The sequence below is a fragment of the Pteropus alecto genome, unplaced genomic scaffold (genome assembly GCF_000325575.1).
Source record: "Pteropus alecto unplaced genomic scaffold, ASM32557v1 scaffold75, whole genome shotgun sequence".
NCBI classification, from domain to species: domain Eukaryota; kingdom Metazoa; phylum Chordata; class Mammalia; order Chiroptera; family Pteropodidae; genus Pteropus; species Pteropus alecto.
In genome coordinates, this window is record NW_006440638.1 from 24,829,108 (window position 1) to 24,839,518 (window position 10,411).

The 10,411-nt window shown below is 53.1% G+C and overlaps 1 protein-coding gene across 1 annotated transcript in view; it reads left to right on the plus strand.

Moving 5' to 3' along the window:
• Positions 1–10,048, plus strand: part of TKT (transketolase) — a 24,791-nt gene extending 14,743 nt beyond the window's left edge. The window contains exons 4-13 of the mRNA XM_006917538.2: positions 400–591; positions 2,227–2,345; positions 3,847–4,040; positions 4,798–4,962; positions 6,193–6,349; positions 6,486–6,616; positions 7,340–7,423; positions 7,532–7,625; positions 8,954–9,076; positions 9,763–10,048. Of these exons, the coding sequence (XP_006917600.1) occupies positions 400–591; positions 2,227–2,345; positions 3,847–4,040; positions 4,798–4,962; positions 6,193–6,349; positions 6,486–6,616; positions 7,340–7,423; positions 7,532–7,625; positions 8,954–9,076; positions 9,763–9,938 (1,435 nt within the window). The 3' untranslated portion in view covers positions 9,939–10,048. The remainder of the gene's footprint in view (positions 1–399; positions 592–2,226; positions 2,346–3,846; positions 4,041–4,797; positions 4,963–6,192; positions 6,350–6,485; positions 6,617–7,339; positions 7,424–7,531; positions 7,626–8,953; positions 9,077–9,762) is intronic.
• The last annotated feature ends 363 nt before the right edge of the window (positions 10,049–10,411 follow it).

A 10,411-nucleotide genomic window follows, 5' to 3' on the forward strand; every position in this document is an offset into this window, starting at 1 on the left:
AACAATCCTGATTTTGGGGAGGGTAGAAGGAAGTGGGCACATCCCTGCAGCAGGCAATTCAAGCCCCTGCAGCCGGCCGTGAGCAGTTAGCCCCGACGAACGTTCATTTTCCTTGTGTCCTGACGACCCCTGAGCCCCCGGATCTTCTGATCAGATTGCTGTCATCTTGGAGCTCTGTTTCTTGGGAGCCAGTACTTTCTGGAGCTCTTGACCGCTTCCTTCACAGCCATGTCCTCAGGGTGTGGGCTTGGGGTGGACGTCAGAGAGCTAATGGCACCCTTGCACATCATGTGTGGCTGCTGCTTCACCCAGAGGTCAGGCTCCTTGGGAGGGTCAGGCCAGGAGCACAGTGACCCAGGTGAGAGGTGCCAGCCTCACGCCCACTCCCCACATCTGCAGCTACCGTGTCTATTGCATGTTGGGAGATGGGGAGATGTCGGAGGGCTCTGTGTGGGAGGCCATGGCCTTCGCCGGCATCTACAAGCTGGACAACCTCGTCGCCATTCTTGACATCAACCGCCTGGGCCAGAGTGACCCTGCCCCGCTGCAGCACCAGTTGGATGTCTACCAGAAGCGTTGCGAGGCCTTCGGGTATGTACAAGGCTGTGGCCTGAGCACCCTCACAGCATGGGAGCCATCTGTGCTAGAAGCTGTGCAGGTATGAGGGCTGAAGCCAGAGGGTAATGAGTCTCCCTTTTTCAGGGTTTGACTCACAATTTCAGACTTTGGGTATTTAGAATTAAAGTAGCAGCCCAGGCTACCTCATGAATTTGTAGGCTAAGGCCCACTTCTGAGTTCCTTTGTCTGTGTGGTTGTGTGGCATCCTAATTCTCAGAGCTTTTACATAACGTTCTCTCACACATCCTCACTTGTTCTTGAGGGAGGGGGAGGAGGTGTACACAGTGTGAACCAAGTTTGCTCAGTGAGGCTAAGGGACACATAGGGGTTTGAACATAAGTCGGGTGGCTGCCTCCTGTGCCCAGCCCCAGCCAGCCTGTGGAAGAGGAACAGTACCCCTTCCTAGTGAGATGAGAGAAACAGTTTTCAGACTACCCCCTGGGCCTTGAAAGTTGTGAATTCAGAGTCACATGTTACAAAGCAGGAAGGTCCATCTGGGTGGGTGTCAGCCAGAGGGGCCCTCACCTCAGTGTCCCTCCCCTGCCCCAGATAAAAGCTGCTCTGCAGTTAGGGCTCCAAGACACCCAGGTTCCAGGCTCAGCCTCGGTTGAGAAGACTGTGGAGGACTCTGGCCTGTGGTTCTGCAGGGCCCTGAGGGCCAAGGGCCCTTTGTAGATGAGTCAGTGACCGGGGAAGGTCGAGATAGACTTGCAATACCAATTACACAGGCTGACCTTATAGAGAGAGAAAGTAAAGAGAGCAAGTATCCTGTTAGGCAGAAGAGGAAACAGCCATAAAGTACCTCAAGGACTTCGCCAAGGCCACATCAGGCTGGGGAGTTGAGTATATGACCCTGACAGCTAGGTCTGTGTCTATATAACCCTGTAGCTCTGAAGGCAGATTCCTTAAGTCCTGGCTCTGTCACTAACTTACTTTGTGACAGGTGATTCTACCTTCAGCATCTCAGTTTACTTGTCTGTAAAGTGGAGGTGGTAACAGCTCCCCCTGTTGTAGTGAGACACATGGGTCGTGTGTTATGCTTGGCCCAGTGCCTACAGAGTACGTGTTAGCTGCTATTTTCATTATTAATGTGCCATAAAGAGTCCTAGAAGGGATTGCCTTAAAGAGAAAGGTTGCCCTGCACTGGCTCCTTCCCCTAGACTTTTGACAGCATGGCTCTTTAAAAAATGTTTCCAGCCTACATCCAGCATCTGTGAAGTGATTAGATGTTCCCCTAAATGAAAATTGGGCCAAAAAATTCATCAAATATCTAATAGCAGATTCCAAACCTAGTACATCATCCCAAAAGCAGCTTTCAGTAGGAAATGAATAGGTCAGGAATAAAAGATGCAATAAATGAACTAAGCTTTGAATTACTTAGGAGAGAGGAGGAAAATCTGTTCAGGGAAAACAAGAGGAAGTTAAATAATTTGAAAAGAGAAAATAAAACCCAGATTGGAAACAGGAATGTTTTAGACTTCCTGACTCCTCCAGCTCTTTTCCAGATTGAAGTTGTGCGGTAGAGTGAGGGCAGACCTTCCCTGGGACCCTCCTCAGGGTCCTCAGGCCCCTGGCCCTTGCTCCTCACTCCCGCCTCTCTGTCCCCAGCTGGCATGCTATCATCGTGGATGGACATAGCGTGGAGGAACTGTGCAAGGCCTTCGGCCAGGCCAAACACCAGCCAACAGCCATCATTGCCAAGACCTTCAAGGGTCGAGGGATCTCAGGTCTGTTTGCATGAGCCTCCCTCCCCACTCCTACGCTTGGGGCTGGGTTCTGGAGCTGACCAAGAAGGTGGGGTGGGGCATGTCTCTGAGATCTTGTATCTGGGGAAGCACCATCCCTCTGCTGCCATAGTGAGTACACCAGGACTGGGGAACGGGGAGCAAGAGACTGTTCCTTGAAGTGACTCAGTGGTCAACATAGCTGAGCCAAGATTCAAACCCAGGTCAGGCTGGCCTTGGCTAAGGGGCATGTGTAGGTAGGAGGAGAGGAGGGGCTTGGAGAAAGCATGTCAGGGAAAGAACCTGGTATAAGACCATCCCCCATACTCCCTCCTGGGCTGGCACTTGCAGAGCATCCTTGATGGCTCCAGCTGTCTGTCCTGAGCTGAAGGGCCGACAGGGAGCCCTAGGAGAACCTGAAAAGACCTGGGTTTTTCCCTAGAGGTGAGCGAGCAGGACATCTCACGCAGTAGAAAAGTGCTTAGAAGACTGTGTGAGTGGAGAGTCTGGGTGGGTCTGGAAGATGGTGGTCGTGTCAGGCATGAGAGCCATGCCAGCTTGTGGCTTTCTAGCCCACAGGTGCGGGCTCCAGACCTTGAGGCTGGGATGGCCTTGACCCATTTTAAAGGTGGGAAAATGGGGCTAGAAGCAGTCAGGAACTTGCTCAGAGACACAGGTAGTCTGTGACACTAGGGGGCCTAACTGCAGGCCCTGGGCCAGCTTTACTGTGGCACATGCCCTGGCTGTCCCCCTGCTTGCCTGGGAGTCACAACTTCCTCTCCCTGTGTGGACTTGGTAATTGAGGACATTCACTGCAATGTAGGAGAAGATGCACGGCTTTGGGAGCCTTTTGGGAGGGTGGACATCTAGGAGAGGATTCTGGGATGTCATGGCCTCAGTGCTGCTGCCTGACACCACCAGATGGGATCTAGAAAGCTTGCAGCTTCTGGGGGTTCCTGGAGGTCTGCAGAGCTGCTAGGAGGATCAGTCCTTGGCTCTGCCAAAGCTGAGGTAACCTTGGAGATGAGGGACATTAACTGTGGTGGTAGTAGAGGGCCCACTCTGTGACTCACTGATGTATCAGGTGACCTTGGCAGTGCTTGCCCTGAGCCACATCCCAGCTCCCCTACTGATGGCCAGGATCCCGACCTGTTCAACAAACTGAGTGTGATTTCTACAGCAGATCCCTCTCTGCAGTCTTGGGCTGGGAAGGCAACAGGGTGGAATGGGACAGGGCAGTCTGCTCATGCCTGTTCCCGTTCCTATTCTGTAAGCTGCTGGAGGACTAGGCTAGACATGTGGTGTGGTGTCCTGGTACCAGGACCCTCCTTTCCCCAACCCGTGGTGTCCAGTGCAGGGCCACGCTTGACTGCGATGCCACCATTCCTCCCTTTCCACTGGCCTGCCCTCAGTGGTGGAGGGCTGGGTTCCTCTGAGCACCTTCCTGGCCTTCTGGGAGCTTCTGTCTTACCTGGCCCTCTGTCCTCCTATATTGGACCTGCAGGAATAGAAGATAAGGAGTCTTGGCATGGGAAGCCTCTCCCCAAAAACATGGCTGAGCAGATCATCCAGGAAATTCACAGCCAGATCCAAAGCAAAAAGAAGATCCTGGCAACTCCCCCGCAGGAGGACGCCCCCTCGGTAGACATCACCAACATCCGCATGCCCACTCCACCCAGCTACAAAGTCGGGGACAAGGTAAAGTCAGGCCTTGCTTTTCTGGACTAGCTGGGTGGGGTGGCTGTGGTTCTCTGGCTCCCCAAGGCTAGGGCTAAGATGTGACTCTTGGCAGGGAAAGGGAGGAGAGCGATTAGTGCAGGGTGAGGAGGAACCCTGAGGTGTTGCTCCTGCTAGTTCCTTCATGGAGACAGCCAGTTCTGGAATTATTTACCTGCAGAGACTCAGAGGGCAAGGGACTTGCTCATAGTCACACAGCAAGGTGCTGGCTGCTGGGATCAAAGCCACACCTTCTGAGTCTCCCACCCCTGGTCCATCGGGGCCTTGGCCTATGCTCAGGACTCGTTCGTGTCTGGCCTGGCAAAGGCTGGGCAGACCTGCCCTACTCCAGGGCCCTCCCCTGGGTGAACCCATCAATGCAACTGGCGTCAGGCTTTCTGATTCCCACACTTTCAGTGTATTACCGTGCATAATAGGGTGAGTTCACAGACCTGTCACAGGGGAGGGAAATTGGGGATGTTAGTACATCTTTTGCAGCTCAGACAGCCCACAGCTTTGCTGAGGACAGAGGACTCCCAAGTTGTTCATTGTAGAAGTTCCTGGCAACCTTACAGAAGTTAAGTTTCCACAGGGTCGTGTGTTACTGGGCTTCCTTTTTCTGTTCCAATTTTCATTCTTTTCTGCTCTAAAAGATGTTACCCCTGAGACTGTGCGTGGCTCCAGGCCACAACTCACACATGCCCACAGCAGTGCTTAGCCTTCCCACTCTACTCCACAGATAGCTACCCGCAAGGCCTACGGGCAGGCCCTGGCCAAGCTGGGCCACGCCAGTGACCGCATCATCGCCCTGGATGGGGACACCAAGAATTCCACCTTCTCAGAAATCTTCAAAAAGGAGCACCCAGATCGGTTCATCGAGTGCTACATTGCCGAGCAGAACATGGTGGGTGCCAGGTGTGAGCAGGTAGACACAGGGCTTTGGGGCAGAGGTCTGAGGGGAGCAGGGGCAGGACCAAAGCCATTTTGCTCCTTTGGGCCGCTACGATGGGAGTGCCAGGTGACCGCTGTGGGCTAGCCCACCCAAATGACTCCAGAATAGCTAGGACCCAGCATTGACCCTTGACTTTGAGTAAATATAATTTGGGGGGGGGATGTGTCATGCCCAGGTGCGAATGTACTGAACGAGTGTGCAAACAGGAGCTGAACAGAGTGCAGGTGCACACAGGAGCACTGCATGTAGGCCAGGGGTGGTGAATGGGCTTCTCTGGGCACAGGAGGAAGGAAGACTTGAATGTGATGGGCCTAGCAGCCAAGTAGTGGTGAATGGGCTTCTCTGGGCACAGGAGGAAGACTTGAATGTGATGGGCCTAGCAGCCAAGTCTGCTAAACCCCTTTTATGCACAAGGTCTAGACTCCTGATATGCACACAGTCGAATAAGCAGCCCCTTGTCAGAAATGATGTTTCGTCCTGTTTTTCAAAATATCCGCTCCTCTTGGCCAAGGACCCTAGCCGGGTCTGCAGGCCTTTACAATCTCTCTGAAGTCTTCTGGCTCCAAAGTTCTTCAGCTGAACCTGAAATTCTCTCTCTGGTTTCTAGTCTTGGCAGCTGGAGGGTCCAGATTAGACTAGCAGGGTTTGTGGTTTGGGGAGGCCCTAGGTGCTAGGGAAGGAGGGCTCATGTCAGCAGTGGGTTTCAGGGCTGTGGAGGCCTCTTGAAACCAATTGGTTCTAGCTGATCTGGAACCAAAGGCCGTACTAATTGCTTCTGGGCGAGGGGTTTGGGGCTGGAGCCTCTGGGAGACAGAGGGGATGGGAGGCCTGGTCTCTGCAGACGCCTTGGGGCTCATAAGGGAGATTAGTGGTGAGGGGGGTAGTTGGAGAGGCTGGACCATCCGTGCCCAAACTTAAGTAGCCTGCTCTGTGAAAGGCTTTTTGCTTGTTTCTAGGGGAAAAAAAATTCCCCAGGACAATAATTTTAAGAGAACTTTTGAAATGGTTATTTCAAGTTGAAGGATTTCTGTGTTTTGAAACAGACTGTGGAGTGCATGCCTGTATAGAAATCAGTTGCATGAGGGGAGGAGAATTAACAGTTACTAGGATGACGACTCTGCCCCCTACCCCTCAAAAGGGGTTCTGGGCTCCTTGGCCACCCTTTCCCTTCTGTACCTCCAGGTGAGCATCGCTGTGGGCTGTGCCACACGCAACAGGGCCATACCCTTCTGCAGTACTTTTGCAGCCTTCTTCACGCGGGCTTTCGACCAGATTCGCATGGCGGCCATCTCCGAGAGCAATATCAACCTCTGCGGCTCCCATTGCGGTGTGTCCATTGGTGAGTTGAATCGAGGCCAGGATGTTTACAACTAGAGCTTCCCTGGCCTTCTGGACCAGGCGGTGAGGGAAGTCAGGGCCAGGATTCCATTCCACAGATGGGGTCTTACTTCAGCATGTCCTTTCCCACACCATAGGGGAAGACGGTCCCTCTCAGATGGCCCTGGAAGATCTGGCTATGTTTCGATCGGTCCCCATGTCAACTGTCTTTTACCCAAGCGATGGGGTATCTACAGAGAAGGCGGTGGAATTAGCAGCCAATACAAAGGTTAGTCACAGAGCTGTTCCTTTTTCTGTTGGCAGCTAGCTCTTCCCTAGAGGGATAGCAGGGGAGGCCAGCATGCAGGCACAGAGCTGGTCATTCACTGCCCCAGAGTGGTATTGCCTGAGCTTGCCCCTGGTGTTTATAGTTAGAAGTTAGACTAGGAAGAACAAAATACACACCACCCTTCCTGCCTCATGGCAGACATTGCTAATTGATTATCACACTCTCCGCTGAGAACCCAGGTAGCCCCTGCCAATCTGGCAGTTGATGCCCCTCTGGCCTCCTTGAGTTGGATTCACCAAGACAAAATGAGCTAAGCAACATGGTCCTGACCAAGAGCTGTGCTCCATAGACCAGAGTACCTTGTGGTTCCAATTCTCTGCTTGAGGGCTAGGGGCATGCCAGATGCACTCTGGGGGAGCAACCCCACTTGGGAGGCCAGTCTTCCTGATGGAAAACTCAGTTTCCACCTGGGGCTTGGGGCTGGCAAAGCTTTTGGGTGGCTCTCACTCAGGAGGAGTGTTGGGAGCAGTGCATGCTGCAGAGAACGAGTCCTTTTTCATGCTAGGGGAGTGGCCAGCATGAGATGACTGACAAACACCTCCGTGGGGACAGCGGGGTAGAAGAGGTTTGTTTGCAAGTGGGAAGTGAAGCCTTTCTAAAAAGATTGCTCTTCGAGGTTGAATGTGTGACATCCTATAATCCTCAGTTATTGTTTCGTTCCAGGGCATCTGCTTCATCCGGACCAGCCGCCCAGAAAATGCCATCATCTATAACAACAATGAGGATTTCCAAGTTGGACAAGCCAAGGTCAGTGTAGTTCATGGGCCAGTGAGACCTCACAGAGTGAGCCCAAAGTTGGGGCCTACCCCAGGCCACCAGTACCTGAGCCTCACTGGCCTCCTGTGTCACCTCTAGGTGGTCCTGAAGAGCAAAGATGACCAGGTGACTGTGATCGGGGCTGGGGTAACCCTACATGAGGCCTTGGCTGCTGCTGACCTGCTGAAGAAAGGTGAGGAGAGAGGGACCCAAATAGTCTTTGATCAGGAGCTGACTACATACTAGGTCTTGGGAGTGGGAATTTTACCTAATTAAATGATAATAGTGAAAAATAAAAGCCACCCTTTAAGCACTTACTACATGCCCATTATGATGCTAAGTTCTGGGGCTACAGTGCCCACAGTCCCTGCCCCATGGCCCTAGAGTTGAAGTGCCCCAGCATGGCAGTCAGATCAGACTCCCTGGGCTTGCAGTGGGGTTCGGGCGCCACTCAGCTGAGCACTAGTTAAATAAGTTATTCAGTCTCAGTTTCTCCATCCATAAAATGGAGATACTGTCCTGGGGACTTAGTAAATGTGATCTGGCGTTGTTACTGTCATCACGAACTTACAAATGTTAGCTACCGACACTGTAGCGGAGACAGGCATTAGCCTCCCCTACAATAGAATCACAATAGATATCACGTCTCATCCATGCTGAGCACGAAAGAGAGGGTGGACATGGGCATCCTTAGGAATATGATCTCAGATGTATGTAGGACTGATAAGCAAAGAGGGGAATGAAGAGACCCAGGCAGGAGGAATGGCATGTACAGAGCTCTGAGGACCTGGAGGAAGGGCTAGGCAGGAGCAAGATGGGCTGGAGAAGCCAGAGAAAACTGGTCCCAGCAGGGATGGAGATCCAGGGGGAGGATGTGAAGCAGGCATAACTGACTTGGAGTTGGCCTTCTGAGGTTATTCTGCTGGGTCATCACCTGACCTGACACCCCACCCTCATGCTTGCCTGTGGCCACAGCTTTCTTCCCCATCACCCCATGAGCTCATGGCTTATTTCAGATCAGACCCTGGAGCCGTCCCTCTGGCTTCCCCTTCATCTTCAGAGGCATCTAGGAGGATGAAGGAAAGCTACGCAGGCCCTACACATATGCCACTTAATGTTCTTTGACAGTATAAAGGTCAATAGCTCCTTGGCCCAGGGTGTGAGGGAAGAGAGAGGGGTGCTCCTCTCCGCTAAGACCAGGTGCTCCTAAAACAGACCAAGGAACGCTTCCAGGAGGAGGTGGGTGGGTGCAGAATGCCAGAGGACATGGGAACCACACATAAACAGGAAGGGGGCAAGCCATGGGGGGTTGGCAAGCACAAGCCCAACAATGGGAACAAGGGGACAGCTGGTCCTCCTTGGGACAGGGACAGGCCACAAACTGAGCTTTTAGCTGTATGACAGCTCTCAGGACATACCAGCCAGGCCCCCTCCCAGGGGCCCCATCAAAGGCCACCAAAAGGCAGACCCACAGCACCTAGCCCATTCCCCTCAGCTACACCTCTGCATCTACCTTCACAGAGAAGATCAACATCCGAGTGTTGGACCCTTTCACCATCAAGCCCCTGGATCGGAAACTCATTCTTGACAGTGCCCGTGCTACCAAGGGCAGGATCCTCACGGTGGAGGACCACTACTACGAAGGTAATAGGTCCTGGGCCAGAGAACCAGGGCCACATGGGTCAGGGAGGGGCCCCGGGTCACAGTGCTGGACATCCCAGCCCCAGTAGGGCAGCTATGGCCCAAGAAACGGAGAGCTGTCCCTCTGAGCATTTGGATCTTGGCCTGTTAGGCCTCAAGCTAGACCTGGGACCCAGTGAACTCTCAGCTGCTGGAATTCTCCATGCAGTCCTTGCCCCACAGGAAGCCAGTGGGGATTCTTATCTCATTGCTAAGAGTGAAAAAGGTGGCTTGTGTCCCAGAAGTGGTTGAAAGTTAAGGCTATTCAGATTCACACTGGGAAAGCAACACAGAATTTGTCTTTCATGAGTCCTTCCCAAAGCGACCCTCTCATACCACCTTCTCACAGGAGAGGAGATGGGCCTAGACTCTGAGGTCAAGTGTAGATGCTAGTCCATTAATGACAGCTACTCACCAGATGGTGTTAAAAATGATTCAGAGGCTACATGTGGGCTTATGGAAAGAAAATAAGTGTGGTTATTGATTAGTGATGTCCGCTGTGGCTGCAGTTGTGGGGAAGGGTTGGTGCGTATGCCATCTCTACCATCCTTGGGTTAGGGAGTAAACTCAGACTGGCAGAGGGCCAGGGGACGCACCTACTGCTTACTCTGAGACTGAATCACTTGACTCACCTCCTTTCCTTTGCCCAGGTGGCATAGGTGAAGCGGTGTCCTCTGCAGTAGTGGGCGAGCCTGGCGTCACTGTCACTCGCCTGGCTGTTAGCCAGGTACCAAGAAGCGGGAAGCCAGCTGAACTGCTGAAGATGTTCGGCATTGACAAGGATGCCATCGCACAAGCTGTGAGAGGCCTCGTCACCAAGGCCTAGGGAGTTACAGGGTGTGGGGCGGGGGTTCTGCACATTCCGGAGAGATTCTGGCAGAGGTGCTCAAAGATGTACTGAGAAGAGAGGTAAATATATGTTTTGAGAAAAACGAAGCGGCCCCTGATATGTTTGTTCTTTGATATGGATGTGGCCAGTGCTGGTTCTGGGGAAGAAGGGTGAAAAGGAGAGGGAGGAAGGTTGGTCCCTTTGGCTCTGGGCCAGAACCTGGGTGTCTTAAGGCCTCTGCAGCCACCTTTCCTGGGCCCAGCATCTGCCTCAACTGCCACAACTGCTGCTGCCTCCCAATTACTGCCAGGTGACATTGGACTACAATTTGCTTTCCAGCCCAGAGTCTGCAAACCCAAATCCCTCACCTTGCCCTCAGCCACCAGCCCCAGGGAGGCTGGAAGCTGCCTCAGACCAGGGGCTATCCAAGCCCCCATAGAGCTGCCTCACCTCCCCCAAGGCCCTGCAGC